The 25,458-nt window shown below is 36.1% G+C and overlaps 6 protein-coding genes, 1 long non-coding RNA gene and 1 pseudogene across 11 annotated transcripts; 7 read left to right on the forward strand and 1 right to left on the reverse strand.

The window, feature by feature from the left end:
* Window positions 1–119: 119 nt before the first annotated feature.
* LOC108851806 (protein tesmin/TSO1-like CXC 5) lies at window positions 120–2,739 on the forward strand (annotated as a pseudogene).
* A 233-nt stretch (window positions 2,740–2,972) lies between these two features.
* LOC108848805 (peroxisomal fatty acid beta-oxidation multifunctional protein AIM1) lies at window positions 2,973–7,161 on the reverse strand. Its single transcript, XM_018622248.2, has 17 exons — window positions 6,941–7,161; window positions 6,785–6,856; window positions 6,592–6,654; window positions 6,460–6,516; window positions 6,319–6,386; window positions 6,155–6,236; window positions 6,016–6,071; window positions 5,637–5,939; window positions 5,473–5,559; window positions 5,185–5,359; window positions 4,949–5,070; window positions 4,439–4,857; window positions 4,244–4,365; window positions 4,051–4,172; window positions 3,828–3,976; window positions 3,618–3,756; window positions 2,973–3,304 (listed from the first exon to the last, which is right to left on the reverse strand). Exons 1-17 carry the CDS (start codon window positions 7,035–7,037, stop codon window positions 3,272–3,274), a joined length of 2,166 nt encoding a protein of 721 aa, XP_018477750.1. The 5' UTR covers window positions 7,038–7,161; the 3' UTR covers window positions 2,973–3,271.
* A 2,532-nt stretch (window positions 7,162–9,693) lies between these two features.
* On the forward strand, window positions 9,694–10,413 carry LOC108851951 (glycine-rich protein 5). The gene has a single exon (XM_018625430.2). It carries the CDS (start codon window positions 9,774–9,776, stop codon window positions 10,200–10,202), a length of 429 nt encoding a protein of 142 aa, XP_018480932.1. The 5' UTR covers window positions 9,694–9,773; the 3' UTR covers window positions 10,203–10,413.
* Window positions 10,414–11,830: 1,417 nt separating this feature from the next.
* Window positions 11,831–12,525, forward strand: LOC108852675 (glycine-rich cell wall structural protein). The gene has a single exon (XM_018626172.2). The coding sequence runs from the start codon at window positions 11,921–11,923 to the stop codon at window positions 12,245–12,247; it is 327 nt and encodes a 108-aa protein (XP_018481674.1). The 5' UTR covers window positions 11,831–11,920; the 3' UTR covers window positions 12,248–12,525.
* Window positions 12,526–13,705: 1,180 nt separating this feature from the next.
* LOC108853627 (S-protein homolog 74-like) lies at window positions 13,706–14,170 on the forward strand. Its single transcript, XM_018627039.2, has one exon. It carries the CDS (start codon window positions 13,715–13,717, stop codon window positions 14,168–14,170), a length of 456 nt encoding a protein of 151 aa, XP_018482541.1. The 5' UTR covers window positions 13,706–13,714.
* Window positions 14,171–14,858: 688 nt separating this feature from the next.
* On the forward strand, window positions 14,859–16,969 carry LOC108849974 (uncharacterized). Of its 2 annotated transcripts, XM_057009730.1 has the most exons (3): window positions 14,859–16,178; window positions 16,261–16,664; window positions 16,759–16,969. In XM_057009730.1, exons 1-2 carry the CDS (start codon window positions 15,048–15,050, stop codon window positions 16,297–16,299), a joined length of 1,170 nt encoding a protein of 389 aa, XP_056865710.1. In that variant the 5' UTR covers window positions 14,859–15,047; the 3' UTR covers window positions 16,300–16,664; window positions 16,759–16,969. The 2 variants fall into 2 exon arrangements, with proteins under 2 accessions (XP_056865710.1, XP_018479070.2); XM_018623568.2 differs by having other exon boundaries at window positions 14,859–16,664.
* A 1,186-nt stretch (window positions 16,970–18,155) lies between these two features.
* On the forward strand, window positions 18,156–18,806 carry LOC130510431 (uncharacterized). The gene has a single exon (XM_057006732.1). It carries the CDS (start codon window positions 18,156–18,158, stop codon window positions 18,804–18,806), a length of 651 nt encoding a protein of 216 aa, XP_056862712.1.
* A 1,854-nt stretch (window positions 18,807–20,660) lies between these two features.
* Window positions 20,661–22,867, forward strand: LOC130510712 (uncharacterized). 4 transcript variants are annotated; one of them, XR_008944439.1, is made up of 8 exons: window positions 20,661–21,123; window positions 21,202–21,307; window positions 21,385–21,480; window positions 21,559–21,663; window positions 21,829–21,854; window positions 22,073–22,201; window positions 22,295–22,404; window positions 22,497–22,867. It is a non-coding gene; the product is annotated as an uncharacterized LOC130510712 (long non-coding RNA). The 4 variants fall into 4 exon arrangements; XR_008944437.1 differs by having other exon boundaries at window positions 21,385–21,663; XR_008944438.1 differs by having other exon boundaries at window positions 21,205–21,307; window positions 21,385–21,663.
* Window positions 22,868–25,458: the final 2,591 nt, after the last annotated feature.

A 25,458-nucleotide genomic window follows, 5' to 3' on the forward strand; every position in this document is an offset into this window, starting at 1 on the left:
AGGTTTTATGAATTCAAATCGTCGGATCATCGTATCTAACATAAACCGTACGATCAGACTCCCATGAGAATCTAACCGTCCAATAAAAATTGAAATTTCAAAAGTATATGTTAAAGAGAAGAGGGAGGAGGAGGAGATATGCTGTGGAGGACGAAGACGATGATACTTCGGGTTTTGTTCTTCTTCTGCTCAAAACCCTAACTTTCTTTCTCTCTCTCTCTCTCGGATCAAATTCAAAGTCCCAACCTTTAAACCGATTCGGTTTCTGATTTCTTTCTCGTTTTCGCGCCCTACGGATCTGGGTTTCCTGAGTGTGATTGATTCTCTGAGCTGATCTGTCGCATTTCTATTTTAGGAAAGCAAAATCTTCTGTGTAGTCCTTTGTCGAGAGCGAGATTCCAAAGTTTTGGAAAATGGGTAACGCCGCCGGAATAGGCGAATTCCCGCCAAAAAACGACGGTCGGTCTGGTGAGTCTGCGAGGATGCCAGCGAGGCAACTCCACTTCACTGGTGGTTCAGATCAACAACATTCGCTGTCTAAACCTGCTCCCACTGCGGCTAAACCCCTCGTCGCTCCCTCCGTTCCTTCACCGGTAACTGTAACACCTACGATGACGTCGCGGCTTCATCCGGTGGTACGACAGACGTCTAATCCGCCGTAAGTTGTATCTAATTGAGAAAAGTTTTGAATTTTGTGAAGAAAAATTTGAACTTTTTGGTGTGTATATATATATATATGCAGAAGTTTGATTTGGGGTTTAAATCTTCAGTCTTTTAGACTGATTAGTAGTGAAACTAGTTTGATTGGTTTTGTCCAAGTGTTTTTGAATTTTTAATTTTTTTGGGCAGAAAGCAGGAATCTCCAATATCTAGACCAAGACCTATTGTGGAAGGTAGAGACGGGACTCCTCAAAAGAAGAAGCATTGCAACTGTAAACACTCCCGCTGCTTGAAACTGTAAGCCCGCCCCATTCATCTTTTAGGGGTTAGCATTGATCAAAAGGCGTTACTTTTGAACCTCCATAGACTTACATACTCTGCTATTATTATCTTGTCAGGTACTGTGAATGCTTTGCAACCGGAACATACTGTGACGGTTGTAACTGTGTCAATTGTTTCAACAACGTTGACAAAGAAACCGCGAGACGAGATGCTGTGGAAACTATTCTGGAGCGGAATCCCAATGCCTTCAGGCCCAAAATCGCTAGCAGTCCACGTGGTGCGAGGGATAAAAGGGTAAAAGTGGTTTAAGGAATATCATCAATGGTATTGTGAGAATGCTTAGACTGTTGTTGATTTTGTATTTTTGCAGGAGGAGATGTTAGGGAAACACAACAAAGGATGCAACTGCAAGAAGTCAGGATGCCTTAAGAAGTATTGCGAGTGCTTCCAAGCGAACATTCTCTGTTCCGAGAACTGCAAATGCTTAGACTGCAAAAACTTTGAGGGAAGCGAGGAGAGACTAGCTCTGTTTCACGGTGAACATGCCAACAACATGGCTTACCTCCAGCAAGCGGCTAATGCAGCTATTACTGGCGCTGTTGGTTCCTCTGGCTTTGCTCCTTCCCCAGCTTCTAAGAGAAGGAAAGGAGGTCAAGATATTTCCTTCAACCAAGCCACCAAAGATACATCTTCACCGGCAGCTCCATCGAAGTTTGTATATAGGTGGAGTTTCTGGTGTTTCACAAGTGTATATTGTTTGATCCAAAGAGCTGCATCACACTGACTTATATGTTGTATTGCTTTTGAAGGTCTCTCTTAGCAGATGTAATCCAACCGCAGGATGTGAAAGCCCTTTGCTCTGTGTTGGTTGCTGTGGCCGGAGAAGCAGCAAAGACATTAACAGGTGAAACTTTTGAGTAAAAAAAACTCTGTATTGATGTGGTTTTAGCTCTGTATTGATCTTCCTTTGAATTTTACTTTTAGATAAAAGAAATGCAAACCGGGTTGAAGATCAAACAGAAACTTCTTTAGCTTCTGCTGCACAAGAAAACTCACAAGGTGATGTCGAGATGGCTGAAGCTGATAAGTCTGGACAAGAGGGTTCCAACTCAGATGCCTCCAAAGGAAAGCCTCTATCTCCAGCAACTTTGGCTTTGATGTGTGATGATGAACAAGACACTATATTCATGGTAGCTGCATCTGAACCTAACGGTTCGGTAGATCCCGGTCGCTGCAGAACAAACTCACAGTGGCAGTCGCAGAACTACGCAGAGCAGGAGAGAGCGGTATTAACCAAATTAAGAGATTGCCTCAGTCGTCTTATATCTTATGCAGAACTAAAAGGTACTGTTGTTTCATTTCACACACTACTCATTGAAGCAATTTTCTTTTCTAAGGTTCTAAAATCAGTTGGTTTTTGCAGAATCAAAATGTTTATATTTAGCAAGAAGGCATATACAGTCGCCCCCAACCGCAACCACGACTGTGAAAACTGAGAATGGGGTACAGCAAGTGCCACCAATTGTGAATGGAGCCACTACTCAACCTACAACCGCAGCTGTTGCAGGCGATGACCGCAACAAATACCTCAAGCACTTATCATCCTCACAAACCTCCAGCTTTACCGGAGAAGAAGGACATCTGAAGTACTAGCTGATAGAAACTTAATTACAATAGTTAATTAATATTTTTTTTTATTTGGTCTAGTTTTATATTTTATAATATTTTAGTTTAAACTGTTATTAATTTGTGATGTTTTAATGCACTTTTTTTGCAAAATATCCAATTTTTCTGATTATGACATAATTTTAAGTAATTACAAACACTTTAACATAAAATTCTGTTTTCAAGTGTTTAATAACCCAAAATTTATATTTGAAACAATTATGAGAATATTACAAGTAAGTCAATACAAACACTTTATTAAGAATAAAGACTTATTTATTCTCATTTAATGAGTAACACCTTCAGCCTCTCTTTCTGTATAAACTTTGTTCTTTTTTTTTTTTTTTTTTTGTCACACAACTACTTCATTCATTCATTTGGTTTAGTTTGGTGGTGGCATTAAATCTGCCTCACCCACCTCTTGTACAACCACAGACAAAGTCTGTTTTGCATACATATCTGCTTCTGAGTTCCTCAAACGAGGGATCCAAGTAAAAACAACAGAATCAAAGTCCAAAGACAGCAGGAGAATATCCTCCACAATCCCATAAATTTCCAAATTCTTCTCCCCACCGTTGATAGCTTTAACAAGCTGGATTCAATCCGATGCTAAACTGGGTGAGGCATCTTTTGCTTACTGCTTTTAAGCTCCCTTTTTGTGCATTTACAGCCGAGACCTTGATGATTCCGGATCACTCTGCAGCCAAAAAAAACCAGAGTTTCATACTGAATACACAATGCAGAAGACCATTTAAAAATGAATAAATTGATGATCACTGACTAGTATTGCATTCATAAGGTTATAAACATTTATTTCATAGCTCCAAGTAGGCTATAGCTATACTACATGGGTCATGCTAAACTTAGTCTCAAGATATTGTTTATATCCCTAACTCTTTTGGGGACTGAATCCAAGATCTCAGTGTTTGTAGTAGATAAATCCATGTGATCATCCACCCTAAGTTTTATCCTCATTTTGTTAAAATCTATTTGTCAATAAGGGACTTTACCAAAAGCATTCCTCTCATTGCCCTTTCCTCCAGATACTTGGACGGTTTGAAAAAGCCTCCATAAGTCTCTGATAATCTCTTGAGCCTTTCATATATGTACTTGGGTCCAACCGTGTCTGCCCATAAAATAACTCCCCCTCTGCAACAAGGAAACAAAAAGTGCTCTCAATAAGTAATGATCATCACCAAATCAAAGGATAAAGTCCTCACCGGTAAGAAGGGAAACTCATTCCTAGAACTGACGCAACGTCCAAGTCTGAGGCTCTGATCACAACTCCTTCTTCTAGTACACGACACGCCTCGTTAACCACAGGGAACAAGATCATCTCTACAATCTCTTCATCAGTTACTGATATAGGCTGCAGAACAAAGACAAGGCTGCATTAACTTCAATAATAATACTTATCTTTTGTAAGACCTCTTTATTTCTTACCTTCCCACCAGGCATGACATTGGTAAGCTTCCTTGATTCCTCAACAACTGTAAGCACTGATAAATCAGGTTTTGGTTTGCTTCCCTTTTGGTATATATAGTATCCTCTCCCGTTGATTTTTCCTGAAGCAAGCATATATATGTTAAAAATGCGCAGATGGAGAAGTTTGCAAACGCAATAGCAAACCACATACCATTTCTACCGCTTTTAAGCAGAAGCTCAGTCAATGGAGAGGTGAACATCCGGTCACCAAAGGCCTTATCATATATATCCTTAGTTGCTATTGCAATACCATGTCCAGCCAAATCACCTAGCCTGAGAAGTAAGTTCGCTGAGATAACCATACATCAACACTTAACACACAAAGTGTACGAAGGAGAGAGCTTACTGGAAAGGACCCAAAGGCAAGCCGAAAGAGGTAATAACACTGTCGACTCTGAACAAGTCAACACCGAGATTGACCAACATATGTGCAGCTTGTCCATAGGGGAAGAATGTTCTGTTCACTGCAAAGCCTATGCAGTTTCCAACCACCACTGGAACTTTCTTTATGGCCTTTCCAAGCGCCATGAGATCAAGAACCACTTGTGCGGAAGTGTTCTCTGTGCGAACTATCTCAAGAAGGGTCATAATATGTGCCGGGCTGAAGAAATGTGCGCCAACAATGCGATGTTTTGAGTTAGTCTTTTCACCAATTACGTTGAGGTCGATGGTAGATGTATTGGTCGCCAATATGCAGTGTGGTGGACAGACCTCTTCGATTTCTTTGAATATCTTTTGTTTCAACTGAATGTTTTCAATCACTGCCTGAAAAAAAAATGATACCAGGAGCAACACCTTATAGTCTCAGAGGAAACATTTAGACACCTAGTTAACCAGAGAGAAGGCAGAGAGAGACCTCTATGACCATGTCCACATCTTTGAACTCTGTGTAGTCTAGTACTCCCTTGAGCAAAGAGAAGGCCTTTCCTGCTTTATCTTGTGTTAGTTTTCCCCTAGACACCAAGCTTTCGAGATTTTCTGTTCCGAGAAAAAAAAACACTCACTTCATTGCATTTACTGTAAACAAGAATAAACCATATAATCTGCTATTCCATTGGTAGGTACTAAATAGCAACTGGATAAGATGAGAACCTTCAACTGATTTTATTCCCTTCAAAAGGTACTCTGAGTTTATTTCTTTGAGCACAACTCTAATATTGCTTAGAAGTAGAGAAGTAGCGATGCCAGAACCCATCAGACCTCCACCAATAACTGCAACTTTTCTCATCGGTCTTGGTTTCAATCCAACGTTAGTTACATTAGGCACCTGAAAAATGTTTTAAAAGATGACAATGATAGAAGGTTGAATGTGGAAAACTAGAGAGTACAACTTAATCCTTAGGAAACTACAGTTAAAAAGGTTTTTTTGCTAATCTCCACCTTTGATGTTGCACGCTGTGCAAAGTAAACATGAACAAGAGCCTTTGCAGTGTCTGACAGAATCAACTTCTTGAAAACTTCTCCTTCCTGCATAGTGAATCAATGAGCAAAGCTCTCCAATGTACCACAAATTAGTAGTAATAGTAGTAAAGGAAAATTTCTACCTTAAGAATCCCACTGTATCCTCCATGGTTGATGCCTTCTTCAATCACATCAATGCAAGCATGGTGTTGAGGCATATTTGGTGCTATTTTCTTGGCTAGCTGTCTTGCATTCTTCAATATAGTACGAGCTTCTGACAAAGAACCTATTTTGTCCGTCCTGTATAGTGAGCGCAAAAAGGGTTTGCGTCCAAGTGCAATGTCCAGAGCCCACTTTCTAGAGGCGCTCAACAACTCTCCAGGCGGCACCAAAGCATCAATGAGACCCAGTTGATGCCCTTCCTCTGATGATATTGACTTTGAAAGCTACAAATAAAAAAAAACTCAGCCAAGCAAACTTGGTAAAGTGGTGGTAACCGAGAATAAAAAAGCCATTCATTACCAGTATCATATCAATTGCTTTTGCAAGGCCTACTAATCTTGGAAGGCGTTGTGTTCCTTCGTAGACAAAACTAACATGTTTATTGAATGGTATACATTGATAAACAATAAGATCAAGCTGAACAGACAAATGTCATTACCTCCAAAGCCAGGAATAAGTCCAAGTGTCAGCTCTGGTAAGCTTAGTTGAGCCTTAGGAGCAGCCACTCGAGCATGACACGCCTTAAAAGAATTTTGAATGAAAAAAATAATCAACTTAAAAAAAAAAGAAGAGGAGATAAATAAACTAGAAAAAGTCTCTCACCAGTGCCAGTTCAAAACCACCACCAAGAGCTACTCCTTCAACTGCAGCAACAATGGGCTTCCTAGAATCTTTGACACAAGCAGCAAAACAGTATCATCAGCATCAGTTGTAATAGTTTGCAGCCAATCAAACTAAAGTTACCTTCCATTAAAGTGCCCGCAAGATCAAAAGATATATCAGGCATAAGCGATATATCCCCTGCCAAGAAACAATATTGTCAGAACAACACTTTTGTAAAAAAAACATACAAAAGAAGAAACTTTTGGTACCTACCAGTCTTATGAACTTGGTGGAAGACATTGATGTCGAAACCACCAGAAAATCTCCCACCTTTCCCTGAAAATGATCAATTGTCAGATTGAAAGTCACAATCTTTAGCTGAAAGAAAGAACACAGAAGACTACTTACTACACATGATCAAACGCTAAAAAAGAGAAGCTCAAAGTTTCAATTTTTTTTGTTTTACCGGTTAACACGATGGCCTTAACATCACTCCTCTGGTTCGCGTCTTGAAGCTTCTCCTTCAGCTCTGAAATAACTGAACAAATCAAAGATATATTTAAAACCCCAGCTCAATAAAATGGTCAACGATCCAAAAAAAGTATTGAGCTTTTAGTCGTACTTGGCTTGGCCAAAGAGTTGACAGGAGGGTTCGAAAATGTGATCACAGCAACACCATCGTTCCCAACTTCCATCCTCACTCCATTCTTCTTCGTCATAACTTGTCAACCCACTTCAAAAAGTTGGGACCTTTGAGGAAGATCAAATCATGCGCTTACGTTTGAAAACAACATTGATTGATGATTGATTTGAGTAAACCCAATCTACTACAGAGTGTAATCGATTTTTTATTGGGGCGCGTGTTTATAATTAAGGGTAGTGGACTTTAATTTTCGTAAAATATTGGACAATTTTCTTAAATAGTATATCACAAAAATAATCTTATAAAAATAAAATGACCAAAATAGTTTTTGTATTTTGAAAATTTTAAGATTTAGTTTTCTATTTTTAAAAATTTGAGCACATCTCCAAAACTTCACCTCTTAACTCTAAATCATAAGTCTAGATTAATTAACCCTAAAATTATAAATACATATTTATACATTCACTAAAACTTTTTTGGTCATTTTCTTCCATATGAGTCTATTTTGTAAAAATAAACTAATAAAAGATATCTAAAGAAATTTCTCTAAAATATTCCCACCAATATATTAAACAAATATACATTGTAGGAGTATATGCTTATGAATACATTTTAAAGATACTATATATATGCAATTTTTTCTTTTGCTAAATACATATATGCAATCATGTTCTTGCGAGATACTATTAGCCAGATCATGTTCTTCCTCTTCCTACAAATGTCATTTTCTTCTTTGTAAGTGATGGATAGATTCAGACTGACACTTCCTTTTTCGGTAAGAGTAGCCGTGGGTTGCAATATGTACATAAACACATAAAAACTGTGTATTCGGTAATAACTAAACATTGTGACAAAAAAAAACAGTAATCACTAAACATATATTAAAGTGGTGTGTTTGTGTGTTGCGTGTAAGAAAAAGTGAGAGAGTCGAGGAAGATCGAGACTGTTGTGTTGCATCGGTTTGGCTTGCCTCTAACATTCCTTGGCGACAGAGATGAGGCACGTGACAGTTGAGTGGTTGACACTGATGATATCCCCAAACAGACAAAAATCTCTAAACAGGCCTTATCCAACGAAATGGAGCTCTTCCGGCTAATCAATAAATTAATCTTTGTTAATTTAACGAATCTATAAATGCTTTAAATTCTGTTATGGTATGAAAATCACTGGAAATGTAAGAAGAATCCACGTTCGGACAGTCAGATGTTTTAAGTAAGACTTATAATGTTTTTGATGCTATCTAGTAGTCTTTCGGGTTTTAGTTTGTCACTTAAATTAGCAAGAGACAACAATCAATTGGTTTTGTTAGACTTTTGTAGATGAAACTCGTTTGATATGAGGAAAAGAAAGCATTAAAAGAGGTTAAATAAGTGAACTATAAGTAACGCCCAACGAACAACTATATATGTTACTGGTTTCAGGCTGTCATTCTTAATATCGCAGATGCATTATGCTACTGATCGAAATCTCGTGATCATTTATTGTCTCCACTGACCATTTATATTCCACTTGTTTGGTTGTGTAGTTTTCAACAAAGATTTTTTACCATATCTATGGATCGGTTTGGCAAAATATATATATATATATATATATGGATAGTCGCTCCAAGTCCGTATACTAATTGTAGTTTTTCATTTTGTTTTATAAAAAGCACATAATATTTGAAATTTTTACTACCTTCTACTTTTAAGAGGGTTTCAGTATTTTGGAAATACATATAAAATATAAACTCTGCATATGAGGAAAAAAAAAACTCTGCATATGTAAAAACCGACATATGTAGAGTTCTTACATCCTTCGGATGGATTAAAATCATAGGAAAAAAACTCTGCATATTGGATACTATGCAATAACCGAGTGGATAAATTAAAAGTAAAAAGACTAAAGTTAGATCTATGTTTTTTTTTTACTTTTCCTCGTTTCAGATGTACTGTGTCGTTTTAAGAAATTAAACTTCGGATGGATTAAAATCATAGGAAAAGAAGCAATATCTGACTAGTTAATTGACCATTATTGCAGATATTGCTTCTTTTTCTATGATTTTAATCCATCCGAAGTTTAATTTCTTACATCCTTTTTAGAGATACGGGTTTGTTTTTTTGTTAATCTCTACTCTTTTTGTCTTCCAACCTGTCAATTCAATGCATTTACTTGCTCTTTAACTCTGGGCTTTGGGTGCAGCCACATGATCGGCATGCTCTCATTTACTGTATTTTTATATTTAGTATATGTATGTAATATACTATAAACTACGTACCTATAATATACACTCAGTATGTCTACATATCGTCGAGTCCAAGTTATTGTGTATTACAAATCATTCGTTTATCTGAAAATGATTATGAACACTTAATGTCAAGTGTCATTTGCGTAGGAGTGATGGCGCAAATCCTGGGAACGCCATATAGTATATTTACACACAAAGAAAGAAAGTTAGAGAGAGAGAGAGAGTTGGTCTAATATCTCTTATCATTAACCGTATAGCTTTTGAAACTGAGATTGAACCAATTTGAAAGTTACAATTTATCTTCCCCATTTGTCACTTTATAAGTCATATAACCCTTAATTAATTTTATACATATAGAGTGATAGAAAGTAAATTTAGACGTGGAGGAATCTGCATCGAACAAATAAGAGACGAGATGTACCAGCATTCATTTACTGCTTATCCATCTGTCACTCCATTGCCCTAATTTTAACGAATCATTCTCTTATATAAACCTCCCAATGTATTATGCACTCTTCACTACGAACTCTCTCTACTTAACAAAACACACACAACAAAGTTAGGTTACAAAAATAGCAACAAGAGATGGCAAGTAGGTATGTAGCAGTGTTCCTCGTTGCTCTAACGGTGGTTCAATCCGTCACCGCCGCAAGACTAACCCCGGCCAAGAATGTCGGAGCTGGTCTTGACGACCAAAAGAATTTTGTTGCGTTTGCTGGAGTCGGTGGAGCTGCTGGAGCAGGCCTTGGTGGTGTAGCAGGTGGAGTAGGTGGCGTCGCCGGAGTTCTACCTGTAGGCGGAGGGATTGGTGGTCTCGGCGGTGGTGTAGGTGGTCTCGGCGGTGGTGTAGGTGGTCTCGGTGGTGGAATTGGTGGTGGTTCAGGTCTTGGTGGTGGTGTAGGTGGAATCGGCGGTGTGGGTGGACTCGGTGGTGTAGGTGGCATAGGCGGAGTTGGTGGTTTGGGAGGAATTGGCGGCGGAAGCGATTGCGGTGGCGTTCTTCCTCACCCTTGATGATATAAACGTTTATTTTCCTTCTCTCAATAAACCAAAGATCGATCGCGAGAGGTTCATTGTTATTTATATTTGTTCAGTTTTATCATGTCGTAAGTTGTTTTTCCCCCGATGTTAAGTTTAAGTCTTTGTTTTTATCAGTTTTTTTATTAATTGTACTTGTGAGAAACCTTGTGCTATCAATAAATAGAGTATTTTTCGTGTGGCAAAACCGTATTTACTTGCTTGTTCTCCAAGATATTCATATAGTTGCAATTTGCATGCATGAAAACGTCAAACTTGGCCTGTTTTACAAAAAAAAAAAAACGTCAAACTTAAGTTGCAAAAAAAACGTCAAACTTAATCTATTTAAATCAAAAGCATAAGTATCCTTCTTATTTTGGTAAAACTAAAGAGTTACTAAGTTCCTCTTAGGTTCCATAACTCGTTCGTTGCTTACTTTTTTGTATCGAATTTTTTTAAGTTATGTGATCTAACAAATCACATCACGTATCTTGTCTTTGAAATGAATGAATTTTTAAAAATGAAAAAAAAATATCAAACTTAATCTCGTTTGTAAAAGTTGACATAATATATAAAAATGTTAGTTTTCAACCGTGTAATTTCATAGTGAAAAAACAAAATACGACCGTGATACACTGATACTTTTGTTCTCAACCATTTTGGACAAGATTCAGTTTTAAAACTAAGCTTATACGCCAAAGCTGTTATATTTAAACAGTTATTTACTTTTTTTTTTTACTTGTTGCCATGTACAGCTTTTAACCTCAGATAAAACAAACAGTCGACAGCAAATTTTGTTTACTTTTTTCCTGAATTAAATCTAACGGGATTTGAAAGTTGTATGAACAAATTTGAAACAGTTTTGCTTAAAAATCAAGAGGTTGCTATCGAGTCGACACTCTCAAATATCGTCGGAGTATATATCTTATTATGTGATGAATACAGAATAATGCATTGCTTGAGCTGTTTTGTGGGAGCTCAAACTATTCGTGGCCCATGAATCATGAGTTTTAGTTATTACAAATGTTTACACGCACTGACGCACATACATGTATATATATATATATATATATCGACTTAACTCCGATAAGGGATAAAAAATAGTTACAACAACCAGTAGGTGGATCCATAAATATGCAACTCCATATATAAGAGTCTCTTTTGAAGCTGAAGTTATATAACCAAACGAAATGGATCTACTACCATGTAAGCTAATTATATCATGGTATAATTAATCTTAATTAGAAAACGGTAGTTAATTTTCATGATTCTGTCAACGAAGTGTGCATACATTATTCAGAAACTTAAAAATACTCTGTAAAACAGGAGTAGTTATTTTGTTAAAATGCACCAGCTTCCTATTACTCATTGACAAAAAAAAACACATTGAAAAACATATTTTCTTCATGTAAATTCCGCAACAAAGTTAATGTAATTGTCTCAAGTCTCAACCGACCAAAAAGTCATTTTTATTAACAAGTCACAATACCGCGTCGCCAGAAGTCGCTTTCTGGATGTAAATAAACTTAAATTTGATATTCAGAGCGTTTGGTTATAGCATTTACATTGGCAATAACTATCTACACCGGTAACTTCTTTTGTATGTGGTCTCTGTCTTTAAAAGGTCCCAGCAAATCTCCCAGACTTCCCGGCAATGCAACAAACATAATCAAGTATTTTATCAATATTACCGTTCTTACCATTTGAGTAAGATTATGGCTAAGTGGTTTTTCACACTCTTCTTGGTTCTCGCCCTAGCCACAGCTTTTGCTTCTGGAGCAAGAAACATCCCAGGAGGACTCTCTGACCAGAAGAACTACCTCGGATACGCTGGTGGGTATTCCGGCATCGGAGACAATGGTTTACCTTTTGGTGGCGTCGGTGGAGGTGTTTCTGGTCCCGGTGGTAATCTTGGTTTTGGTGGACTTGGTGATGCTGGTGGAGGATTAGGTGGTGGCTTGGGAAATGGAATAGGCGGTGATTTAGGAAACGGGATAGGCGGTGATATTGGTGGAGGAAGTACCGGAGTTCATTTCCCTTGAGTTGTTACTTTGGATCAAGGTTTCGCTCGGTCCTTGAGACAAGACAAAGTTAAGATGGTTTCAAAGCAATAATAATAATCATGTCTTGTTAAGGTTTTGGAGTTTGGAAATTTCATTAGCTGTTTAGCGTGCAACTTAAGTTACCTGGTGTCCCTAGAATTAGATTCGTGTCTGTCGTGTGATGTGTTGGTTCATTTTGACATTCTGTTGATTATTTTTGAGTGTTTCACTTGATGAGTAATGTCAACATCTATGAAGTTTAAGCTTCTACATATAAATGCGATTCTAAGAGCATCTCCAAGGGTTTACTCTATTTTCTACTTTAAAATAGAGTGACTCTATAATAAAGATGAAGTTTGCTCCAATAGTACTTTATTTTAGAATAGAATATAGAGTGATGAACAAAAAAAAAAACTTATTCTATATTTGGAGTAACTCTATTTTTTACACTATTATAGAGTGAGAAATAGAGTACTATTAGAACATTTTTTACTCTAAACTCTATTTTAGTATGGAAAATAGAGTGGGGTTAAAGATGCCCTAACGCACATCAAGTTAATTAAGTTCGACTAAATACAAAGAAAAGAAGTTAATAAATATATGAGTCTCCATTGTACGATTTTCTACCATATAGTTTTTTTTTTGTTTTCTATCATATAGTTGTTAATCTAAAAGCTCAAAATTAAAAGAGCAAAATTTGTAACTTGAATACCCCCCACCTGTCATTGCAAAACACTGGCCTACACATATAAACGGCTGCATGCTTGGACTCTTGTCTTGGGGTCAATAAACGGCCAAAAACGAGAACACAAAGAAAACGCATTTGCTTGATGAAGTCATTTTTTGTTTATTTTAATATTTCTATTCATTTTCTTGTTTTTTTTTTTTAACACAATTCATTTTCTTGTTAACTGATTAGTTTTTAAAGAGAGACTGTGAATGCAAGTTTTTTTACTGTAAAATAAATTATTCTTCAGACATTTCAGTGTAACGTAAAAACTTGAAAAGTACCTAAGATAAATAACGAAAAGTTTGCCGAAATGCAATTAACCAAAATTATATAGGCTTTTGAAACATTTTTTATTAGAAATAAATACCCCACCATCCTTACGAAAATCACTTGAATGTTTTTTTTTTATATAAACATTGGAGTTATTAATTTGAAACCTAAGTAATTTTATAGATTTCAAATGATGATACATCAAAATTTTTGTATACGGACATACTGTTCCAATAATTTTTAACTATATCATAATAGGAGTAGGAGACCGACCTTTCAACTTCAATGCTAATTAAACGGTGATCACGTTAATGATTTAGTGCATGACGCATCTTTAAAGCAATGCAATAACTTTAGAGTTCATGGTTTAATTAAATGTCATTTACCGTTACGCTCTTCCATTATAAAAAGAAAGCGACAAAAACAAATCTTCACAAATGTGTACTCCCATTACTAGAAACAAAAGTATGAGCAACATCAAACAATTTCTCTTAGCCATTTACATTTCTCTACTCTTAACATGTCAAGATCGTGTCGTAGCCAGGAGCGCCACCATGAGCGACATCATAGGCCCCAAGATTTCTGAATGGCAAGTCATGGTGGTCAACGGTTTAACTACGTCTGAAACCCTTTTCATCCACTGTAAATCCAAAGAAGACGATTTAGGCGAGCATAATCTGCGACTCGGAGATAGGTTTTCATGGAATTTTGGAGAAAATATGCTTCACACAACTTTGTTTTGGTGCTACTTGAGTAAAGATGATAGTCATATGAATGTAAAAGTGTTTTGGGATGACGTAATCTTATTCCATAGATGCGGTTGGAAGAAGTGCGTTTGGACTGCTAAAACTGATGGGCTTTATCTCTGGAACTTTGCGAATGGTGAAGACTTGTTGTTGGAGAATTGGGAAGCTGGATGGTGATTTTTCCTCGTTATATATTATGGAGAAACTAAACTAACTCAAATGTATTCTTTTTCTCTCAGAAAACGCTCTTTCCATCAGTAATAAAATTTTGTTTCTTAGTAAATAGTTATATATTACATACAAACCGAATAATATATGGATTAATTTTATGTGATCAACTTAAAAACAATTAAAATATTAGTGAAATATTAGATCTTATCTCTATTGCTCAACAATCCCAAATATATAATTTCATGAATCGTCATCCCTTCAACATGTCGAATTCCAACATGTATATAATTCATCATCTTTATAGCTTGCAATGGTTTGGTACAGTTTCGGTTTATGTTTTGGTATTCAAGAATATGCAATTTGTAAGACTTCAGTTTTGGTTTGCTTTTCTCTATTTGGTTAGGATTTAGTATGGTTTTTAAATAGAGAGGAGTCCTTCAAATATGTCTACTCAACTAAACGTTAAAAATAATGGTCTGATTATCCTTAAAAGTTACAAAGTGAGGATTTTGTTTTGTATTATTGCTTGTTTTGCCACTAATGATTAAGCACTAATAATATTTACAGGTATATGAATCATAAAATGAGTGAACAATCCGGTTTTGGTTTGGCTTCGGGTTTCCTCGGAAGGGTTAGTTTCAATCTAAAAGGGTCCAATTCTGTCCTTTAATTGGGCTTATATGTTTAGGCCGAAAAAAAATTTTCACCACAAAGTCAGAGATCTCAGTACAAAGAGAAAGGAATTAGTTTCTCTCTCAGACACGGAGTCCGAGGCAGCCGCTTCCGAAGCTTTCTCCGCCAAAATGAAGATCTACGCCGGTTGCTGCTTCTTCTCCTCCTAAAGTCACACACCGACGTGAAGCTCTCTCTGTCTCCTCCTTCCATGGCGTCAATTGTTGCTTCTCCTCCACCTTCTGAACCACCAGACCCAGACCTTGACGTAGTGTTTCCGGTGGACCCTCCTGACCCTCCAGTCCCCCCAGATCCTCCGCCGCGTCTCCCTCTCTCCAACCCTCCTTCGTTTCACTTGCTCGCCCATTCGGAGCTTCTACCGCATATAGATCTGGCCTGTTCTCTATTCATCACTGCTAGAGCCGCCTCTGTTATCCGTGACTACCATGGGAGCATCTCATCATCTTCAAGTCCCAGATCTGCTAGCCTCGTCTCTTGCTGTCAAGGTCTTCAACGTACAAGGCTTCTTCTTCTTTTGCAATCTATCACCACTCATTCAGCCATCGACGATCTGAAGATTGGTCTCTCCGACGAGATCTGCCAATCTGGCAAAGCACCTGAAACACTTCATATCCATCTCGTCGAGAGTGCCGTTTGGTCTGGTTTTCTTTGTGGTGTTCACTGCGGCTCAGTCGACGGCCTACTCTCCACCACCAGAAGTTGCTCTGTTCAGTCCAAGCCTCCCTTTGACGTAGCTCCCGGTACCTGCGCTTTCATGTTAAGTTTGATAGAGCTTGATGACAAGCTGACTTGGTTGGTCTCAGGCAAACTACAGATCCATCACGGTAATGTTGGTTTCCAAAGTATATGTCTGAGCTCAACCATAGCTTACTCTTCAACGCTTGTCAAAGTCACACGTCGGGTGGTCTCGAGTTACAATGATAACAGATCTTCTGCCAACAATACTCCGCTCCAGTTCTGCTACCGCAAAGATAAATCCGAGCAGTATCTTGTTGAGGCTTTGCTACAGAAACTGCCACAACCAGGCTCCACATCTGAAAATTCCGACGTACGCTGTTTCACTCCGAGCTTTTCCGACGACTGGCAACAGGGCTTTAGTTCCGTCAAAACTTTATGGCGCCATCACGGTAATGCTGGAGCTAAAAGCCTTTGTCGTAATTCAGCTTTTGTTAATGCCTTAGAAGTCCTCGTCAAGCTCCATTATATTGTCATTGTCGTGAATGTGGCCACCTTATCACTATTGGATTCACCTAGTCCATGCTTTCAAGCCTCGACCGTCTCACTGTCCTTCTCAGCAAACATTATGCTCGCCGAAGATTCGGTAAGCTTAAGTGGTTTCAAAGCGGTTCATATATGTTTCAGTGCCAAATCAAGTCAAATAGGGCTTTATATCCTTATTCCAGAGGCCATCACGTTTCGATCGGCACTCTACAAGGCGCTAACCTTGGAGTTTTCTACACTCAAGGTTCTCTCCGACAGATTAACGCTCATGAGAGCTATCACCGGCAATCTCCAGTCAAAAGAAATCATCGGAACTGTGAAAGACATCCGTTCGATCTCCTCTGGTTTTGCAACAATTTCCTTTTATCATGTTTATGTTTTCCGCAAAAAGCTTTTCAAGCTCATTTCCCTTTGTAACGGACATCATGATTTGGGCCATCGTTTTGGGCTCATTTCTTCTTCTTAGTTTTCTAATGAAATATTCAGTGACAAAAAAAAAAAAAAAAAGAGAAAGAAGCAAAACAAGCAATAATACAAATTGCACTGAGGCTAGTCTGCTTGCTCTCAGGAAGAGCGCCGTATGAAGGTAAAAGACTCTGTGAACCATTTGGTTTATACACACACTTGGGGTAGTTCCTAGCCACGGAATCTAATTGTTTGGTTTTGTGGTGTGTGTTCAGGTGACGCATCCGGATTTCAAGAAAGCAAAGGAGAAGGTTATGTTCAAGAAGAAAGAAGGCGTCCCTGAAAGCATTTACATGTAAAAGAAAGCATCATCGTCATCCTCCACACTTTGCTTTATTTATACATTTGCTTCTGCTTAGGATCTTTCTGGTTATGTAAACTATTACCATCTGATTTCCTTCATAATAACAGTTCTTCATTTCCATTTACGATCTGAAGAAAGAAGTGAGTTGGAGAGTCAAAAGCTAAAAGTCTTGGGTACTATAATGTTGAATAAGTCATAGTCTTGCCCCTTGATAAAATATCAGATTCTGATTTCTTAGCAGTTTATACTTACTTTTTCACTCGTTGTCTCCAACCCTCAAGCTTGTGAATCTTTATGGTCCAAATTATCGTGACATGATGGACCTTATCATCAAACCCATAAGCCCATATTTCGAATCGACTCAGCTGGAGTTGGAGCCGATTCTTATCTTCTTCTATCCACGGAACAATATAAAGCGGTAAAAAAAATCAAAACAGCTGAACAGAGGAGATAGAACGGTTTCAGCTCAAAGTTTGTGAAAGGGCAGGTGTTGGATGGAACGGTGAAAAAGGGTTTTTACCTAAGAATGAGGAAGCAGATGATGGGATTGGGAGCATGATGATGGGTGGTGGCTCTTCGTTGCAAGCTGGACAGAAGGTTAAGGTTCGGATAGCCAGAGGACGTGTTATTTTAACGATCAAAGAGGGAGATGGTGGTAAGTTTGAATGTTTGATGAAACAATTATTAGTCAAGGGGTTGTGCATTCAGTCATGAACCCGTTCGTGGGAAGCAGAGCAACCAGTAGAGCCTGTGAAGGAATCAGAAGAAGCTGTATTAGAACAATCCGATTACATGGAAAATTCTCAAACAAAAAAAACAATATTAACATTTTGAGAAAATTTAGCTATATATTTGAGTTTTATTTAAAAACTAAAATTAACTACATCACTACTAGTTTCTATGGTTTTTCAAAATGTTCCTCAAGAAAATGACCAAAATAGTTTTTTTTTTTAATTTTGAAATTTTAATTTTAATTTTTTTATTTTCTAAAAATTTGAAACTCCACCCCTTAACTCTAAACCATACGTCTAGATTAATGTCATAAATATATAAACGTATATTTATCTTTTATTGGAATTTTTTTTTATCATTTTTTTCTTTAGAGGCTATTTTGTGAAAAAAACTAAAAATGATCATCATAAAAAAATTCTCATATTTTTTTAATCTATCTTATTTTTGATTTTTTTTCCTAATTCACAAAACTCTAATAAAATACTTCTAGGATTACATAGCTACGTGTCGGTCTCAGAAGCAGCCTCTGGTGGACAATGGAACATACGTTGATGTCGTGGCTATCACCTACGGGCGATGATAGCCTGCATTAACTCTGTTCCAGCTCCGACGGAGGATGCAGCTAATGATCGTCGTCTATGGCGCCACGGAGAGGAGGATTACAAACCAGACTTCTCGAGCAAGGCAACATGGGAGCAACTTTGCGATCATCATCAACAACCTACTTGGTGTAAAGCAGTTTGGTTTCTGCAGAGTGTACCACGATTCGCGTTCATCACGTGGTTAGCTTTTCATGATCGGCTGTCGACGGGAACGAGAAGCAGAGCTTGGGGTTGCGTCCAACCGTGTCTCCTCTGTGGTGAACCGGACGAAATCTGTGATCATCTGTTCTTCGCATGTCCCTACTCTTTTACAGTATGGATTGACTTGGTGGGGTTCCTATTGGGTTCTCGTGTGAATCCTGACTGGAACATCACTATCGAGTCACTCCTATCATCTCGCCGAAAGGAGATGGATACCTGTCTCCTCAAGCTTGCATTACAAGCTACTATCCATAGCATTTGGCGTGAGCAGAATAGTAGGCGCCACCAGGGCTCCCCCCTCAGCACGAGTCAACTGGTTAGATACATCGACAAAACCATCAAGAACAGGATCACCTCTCTGCGGAAGCGGAAGCCGAGCTTTTATGGAGATATGATGCAGCGATGGCTCTCTCGGGCCTCTTAGCTGCAATTGTTTTCCATTTTTTTTCTCCCTGTTTTAAACTTGTATCTCATCAGAGAGTATAAATTTTAGTGGCATGTACTTTTTCTTTTGTTGATAATCAATTTAAAATTTCAGCAAAAAAAAAAACTTCTAATGGAAATGTATTTATAAATTAATAATAGGACTATATAAATAACTTTTTTTGAAAAAGACACATTTAATGCGTAAATATGGTTGAATTGCTTAGGTAAAAATATAAGGAAATCGTGTTTGCGTTTAATTATCCAATCATGTGAAGAAGAGAGATAAGCTAATCAAAGGAGCATCAGTGTTATGAATTTAGAGGAAGAAACAGAAACGACATTTGGAAGATTAAAAACGATACATTTTCAAAGTACAAATGCACACATCCGAGAACAAATTCATGAACAATTTAGGCAGCTTATACTTTAAATGGAATAATTAATTTAACAAATCGTGTCATACGATAGTTGTGTCGGCTTCTTTCCTTTTTAAAATGGTTATCTTTTCTTTTTATTTTTCTTTCTCCTTTATTTATTTCCAAATTAAAATAGAAACCATACTTTAATGGAAAAAAACATATATGTTCTTCAAAAAAATATGATGGTTCATGGGAGATTTTTTTGATTCTTTGATTATATTTATTACTAAGTGTATTTAAATTTTGGAAATCATCTAAAAGTTCAACAGTAAACCCTGATTGATTAGTACAGTTTAAATTAAACATAAGGATTTATCAAAAAACTTATAGTAATATGTGAATAAAAATAAAAAAATAAAAATAAAAAATGTATTCGATGATTTCAAAGATTAATTGGAACTTTTTAAAGTTTTATAAAGTGGTTGTAAATAAAAGTGAATTCAATGACAAAAGATGAGTCTAAAGGTTCACCAAAAAGATGGTTGAGTTGAGACTTAATAGAATTAATAAAAAAATTAAAGTGCTATATATATAATTGATTTGAACTTGGATTTTATTTATGTAATTTTCTAGTCTCCCGGATTTATCTTCTTTCTATTTGATTATACTTAAAATTTTAAAATAGTAGGATATTAAAAGTGTAAATCTTCCATTTTGGTTATTAAAATTCTTCTAGTAATACTTACTTTGTCATAGAGAAATGAAAGTAATTTTGAAAATCTTCAACATATTGTGATTGTTCAACTATATACAGAGCTCTAAAGACATCGATGCATATCTCATATATACAACGTCTCTGGAATCTCTTAAGAGATGGATGAATGTATTATTACATATTTAATAATTCTTAAGAAACTATATACAGTATGTAATCTATTTAGAAGTATTTATATAACTGCTTAAGTATATGTATTATTTGAAGATTTCATCTTCTAGTCATTCCAAACATATAAACTTATAGTGCTGTTTATTTTATAAGATAGAAAGTAAGGTAATTTTAAATTTTTGTGGATTGTGATTGTTTTTTTTTTGTGGATTGTGATTGTTCAATTATACATAACTACAAAGACATACGCATGCGTATCCCACACAACATCTCAGAAGTCTCTTACGTAAGTAAATGATCCTGTTCATGATATATATCGTTTTGTTTTCAGTTACGTTTCAGTATTCACTTTTGTGGTACACAGTAGTTAAGTATTACTGTTACACAACCAATCATAGCCAAAATTGAGTCCAAGACTTTATCACTAAAAATATGCACTACAAAAAAAATCCACATTCATAGCACAATACTATAGCTCGTTTTGCTGAACTGTTATCATAGATAAATTTAAAATTTCGTAACTCTATAATAGCATTCCATAAAAGTTATGAAAAAATTTAGGTAAGCGGGAACCTAAAATCAAGTTTTCCGCCACACACTTAGTGAAAATCACAAATATTCCCTCGTATCTCTCTTATCTCTCTTATCTCTCTCGTTTTCCCTCTCTCTTATCTCATTTTCCCCTTTCTTTCAGAACCCTAAAAAAAGAGTCAGTTTGATTCTACATCTCGAGACCCTATCTTTGTCATTCCCTTTCTTTACCTAGGGTTTGAGACACGAGAGATAGAAGAGAAGAGAGACGAGACGAAACGGAGACAGAGCTCGGGTGTGTCTTTCTTCATCTCTGATACTCTTATCTCTTTCTCTTCTTCTCCTCGGTCACAGAACAACGAGATTGACGAGAGGAGGATGACCAGAAGCTGTGAACGGATCCAAGCTCAGTTGTGTTGGATCGAGGAAGAAGCCAACGACTTTGATTTGGCTCGCCGTAAATCTGGGTTGGGGCTCGAGAGCGCTAGTGGCTGGAGTGAGGGTTTGTTATGGAGTTGATTTCGGCATCAGATCTACAGGTATTCACCTTTGTCGGTCTTAGTTTTCAAATCAAGGTTTTAGTTTGTAGAAGTTTTGTCACTTTGATTACTTTGCAGCAGGAGTCTCGGGAGTGGGAAGAGTGGTGAGGCAGAGATGAGTAGCAGTGGTGAGAAGACAGAGCTTAACTTCGACTTCTTTGGAGAAGAAGAGAATTTACGACAGGTGAGAGTTCTTTCATTCCTTTTTTCATTTTACATTATATTTCTGAGAAATCTGAGAAAACCTACTGAAGATGACAGTGACATTGGAGGACTGGAGAAGCAGGTTACTTCATCCCATTGTGCTTGTGTGTGTTTCTGTTTTCTCTAGATGAAGATGCTCCTGGTCTTTTGCAGGTATCATTGTTTTCTTTTCAGAATTGGATTTATGATTAAGATTTTAAAAGTTGTGTGTCTGAATCTGGTGTTTGCAAGTACTGATTAAACAAGGGGTAACAGTAGATGAACTCAGTTTATGGTGAGAATGATTATTAAGATGATTCACTTCTTGTGGAGACCTTCTCAGAGCAGGAATTACAGGTGGAAGGATCCTTCATTTATTTACATGTAGTTTTATTTGTCTGACGGTTTCACAGAAAGACCTTATCAAAGATTATTATTTGTCTTTAGTATGTGAGATCAGTTACTTGTTATAGTTTTTGTGTTGATTCATGTTAAAGTCGTGGGCTTTATTGATTTTTGCAGGTCAGGCTTGAAGTAATGAGGAAGAAGTAATGACTTGCTTTGAAGTTCTGTTTGTTTTTGAGTTATGATGACGTCGTTTTTTTCTTTATTGACGTTTAGTTTTGTTTGAAGATTTTGTGGCGTAAAATCTATGTTTTAAGTTTAGTTTATGAAGATTTGATTATTTTTAATTTTAATGGTTTAGGATAAACATGAATGTATAAACTTGAATGGATAACTACTAATCTCACTTGTATTTTATCAGGTGGCGCCTCAAGTCCTTAAAGCTAGCTTAGGCGATCACTAAAGCTAGAGGCGAGATTGACCTTCATCCTAGCCTTAGAGCATGAGGAGCTAGTTTACCCACATGACTGGAATTGAAGCAAATAAGCAAGTAATTGTTTGCTTTCTCTGGCCTCTCCCAATTTATATTCTGATTCTCATAAAAGTTTTGAAATTAACTGATCTCTATTTTTATTAAATATAGACTGCTAGATCAACCAGGGAAATATTGCACTAAAGCGAGTTGTGAAATCTATAGCAAAGGGAGACTCTCACGTACCCTTTAGAGACAGCAAGTTGACTATTCTGCTTCAGGTGAATTTGAATTTCTTGTTCTATTGCTGTATCACCTCTGGAATGTGGCTGCTTTTAAGATATTTAGTCTTGTTTCTGTTTTCTTCATGCAGGACTCTTTTGCCAATGACAAATCAAATATTCTAATGATTCTATGTGCAAGCTCGGATCCAAAGGAAATGTACAAGACTCTTTGCACTCTGGAGTATGGGGCAAAAGCAAAGTGCATAGTTCGTGGGTCACATATTCCGAACAAGGATAAGAATGGGGGTGATGAGTCTTCTTCTGCTGTGATTTTGGGAACAAGAATATAGCAGCAATGGATAAGTAGGAAGAATAGTAGGTGATATCTGAACTTATAATTAGCTTGTTTCTTAAGACTTTGCTTTCTGTTTTCAATATGCTCTGTAAACCTTACGACTTATGTATTATCTACATCTTTTATGAATGTTTTAGTTGTTCTTAATGAGTTTTCTCTTCTGAAAACAACAATCGACAATAAAAAAATCATAGCTTCCGAAACAAATCAACGATAGCAAAAAAAAGAGAGTTATTTTCCAATATCATAGCATTTAAAATTACTTACGAATTAGACTATCATAATATATTTTAAATCATAGCATAAAAAAGTCGTGTTGTAGTTATGTTAATAACAACGTTCATATATTGCTATTGTATCTGCACATTACATAGCGTCAAAAAAATAAGCTATCATAGAGGGGATACCTATGATGGCTGCCGATGACATAGCATATGAGAAAACGCTATCAAAGGTCTACGATAGCGTTTATCGTGAGCTAAGAATGTACATATTTCTTGTAGTGATGATTGGTTGGATACTCAATCAGTCCATCTTACTATCAATTTAACCGAGTTATATTCTGTTATTTACCTCCAATAGTAGTCTTCTTAGACCAATAAACAGAAGTTATAAATAATTTTGAGAAAAATAAAATAAAACAAAGCAAAAAAATAGGGAATGGTTGAGGAAGACAAGAAAGGGGAATTTGGTGCTTGGTGCATGTCTGAAAGCATTAACAAGGAAGAGAATAAATATGTGGAGAAACGACAAACGAGAATCCGACAAAGATTTGAAAGCGTGAAAACTCAATATCTACAACCAGTTTGACTGTGGACCAATAAAATATGGTTCGAATTAGATTTAGGTTTTTAAAGAGGTTTTTTTCCTGAAAACATTCTTTTTTCAAAAGAGGTTGTTGCTCAAAGAAAAAAGGGTTTTAAAGAGGTTATTATCGAATTTTAATTTTTCTTTGATTATAACCAAAATATATAACTAGAAAATATAAGAACAACTCAATTGTTATTTATTTCTAAAACATTTAATGCTTGCATTAGGACAAAAGAAAATGAACGTCTTGAGTTTTTTAAACGCGTCAATTTAACTAGGTGTAAACTAGGCATTTTTTTCAAAAGAAAAAGGGCATAGGCATATGTTAAATATATTATATATACATATGATAGACGTATAGTTAAGTATATACTCCATCTGTTTCTTTTTTTTTTCTTTTCATATGATGTTTTAACAGATATTTTTCTTTAAATTTATATGATGTTTGAAATTTTTAAGGTAAAACTATTAAAATATTGATTAAAACACTAAAAAGTAATATGTAATTTTTTGCCTTATTTATTTAGAATAGTATGATTAACTTTTTTAATTATTTTTGGTTGTAATCAAATGATTTTAAGAAAAAAATATGTTTTTCTTAATTTGTATGTTTATCCTTAAACATCATATAAAAACAAACATATTGAGTACTATTATGTTTTACAACGACATGTAATAATTTCCTGGAAACCGAAATCGCCGGAAAGAGAATATTAGGGATCTTCAAACCCTAGGACATTGACTCCTTCGAGAATTGGTCTTGTTCCTTGTTGGTCTTGTTTTTTGTAACTCGTTTACGCTTAAATACAGGATCTATTTGCGTGCGTCATATGACATAATGATGTCGTCATCGTGGTGTTAAGTGGCAAACCTTTTTCTTATTACATCTCATTTTTTGTCAACTTTTTATTACATCTGATACTTCTTTTAAATCATTTTCGTCGATTTAATCTAGTGTTGTATATAGGCACATTTATATGCGCCAGCTCTATATTGCCCCACTCTAGCATAGCTAAATGGTATAAAATTTAGCACTCACAACAAAAGAAAAAACAATTAGTTGTTTATGTATTCATTGTTTACGTTTATAGTATTATACTGAATTCTTAGAAAATCTATTAATCTGTGACAAAAAAAATATATTAATAAGTTTTTATCAACAAATATAAAAAGTACTTTTTATTTGATATTTACTTCCACGGTGAGTTTATTTCACAATGAAATTATATCAAGACATATATGTCTTACGATCTTACCTTACTTTACAACGAAAAAATAAGGAGCAAAAATAGTAACATACACTTTAAAAGAAAAATGTTGGGCAATTTTATCAACCGATGTTTTTTTTTACAAAAAAAATTTTTTATCAACCGATGTAATACTGACGCAAATGTACAGATATTGTGACTCGGTTTTCGTATTCTGTTAGTTAGATACAGAGTTTGTTAAATGTATTTCCGTTATTACGAATACAGAAAACCCTACGCAACACATTTCAGTAATCTATACCGCAGCAGAAAAAGAATCTTTGAAAAAGTAAAAGAATCTTTCTTGTCCATAAATTTTTCATATCTTCTTCAAATTGGACAATTACTAGTTCGTTACAGTAGTTTATAGTATGCACGCTTTTAATACTCATCAGCAATCGCCGAAACAACTATATTTGAGGCGTGATCATATATATATATATATATATAAAGTTATTGGCTAATACAAGTGCAAACATAAGTAACTGCTCCTATATATACTTAATTGAATATTTTGTGAAATTCTTTTATCAACAAATTTTGTAGTTAACCGTGTCAATTCTTTTTTGAAACTCTTTGTCAACAAAAAAAAAAGTTGAAACTGTATCCCTTTTAATTTAGTCTAGGACTAGTAAATACTGAAGAATGGCAAAAATAGTTAGCTCGGCTAGTACCTACAAATCCCTAATATCTGTCCAG

The sequence above is a fragment of the Raphanus sativus genome, chromosome 4 (genome assembly GCF_000801105.2).
Source record: "Raphanus sativus cultivar WK10039 chromosome 4, ASM80110v3, whole genome shotgun sequence".
NCBI lineage: Eukaryota > Viridiplantae > Streptophyta > Magnoliopsida > Brassicales > Brassicaceae > Raphanus > Raphanus sativus.

What these genes read in the sequence shown, in the direction of transcription:
- LOC108848805 (XM_018622248.2), bottom strand. Translation starts at nt 7,037, where the DNA reads ATGACGAAGAAGAATGGAGTGAGGATGGAAGTTGGGAACGATGGTGTT. An exon ending in ACTTATTCCTGGCTTTGGAG is followed by an intron (nt 6,072 to 6,154) that starts GTAATGACATTT and finishes TTGTCTACGAAG; the next exon opens with GAACACAACGCCTTCCAAGA. An exon ending in TTGCCTTTGGGTCCTTTCCA is followed by an intron (nt 4,366 to 4,438) that starts GTAAGCTCTCTC and finishes CTTACTTCTCAG; the next exon opens with GCTAGGTGATTTGGCTGGAC.
- LOC108851951 (XM_018625430.2), top strand. Translation starts at nt 9,774, where the DNA reads ATGGCAAGTAGGTATGTAGCAGTGTTCCTCGTTGCTCTAACGGTGGTT.
- LOC108852675 (XM_018626172.2), top strand. Translation starts at nt 11,921, where the DNA reads ATGGCTAAGTGGTTTTTCACACTCTTCTTGGTTCTCGCCCTAGCCACA.
- LOC108853627 (XM_018627039.2), top strand. Translation starts at nt 13,715, where the DNA reads ATGAGCAACATCAAACAATTTCTCTTAGCCATTTACATTTCTCTACTC.
- LOC108849974 (XM_018623568.2), top strand. Translation starts at nt 15,048, where the DNA reads ATGGCGTCAATTGTTGCTTCTCCTCCACCTTCTGAACCACCAGACCCA.
- LOC130510431 (XM_057006732.1), top strand. Translation starts at nt 18,156, where the DNA reads ATGATAGCCTGCATTAACTCTGTTCCAGCTCCGACGGAGGATGCAGCT.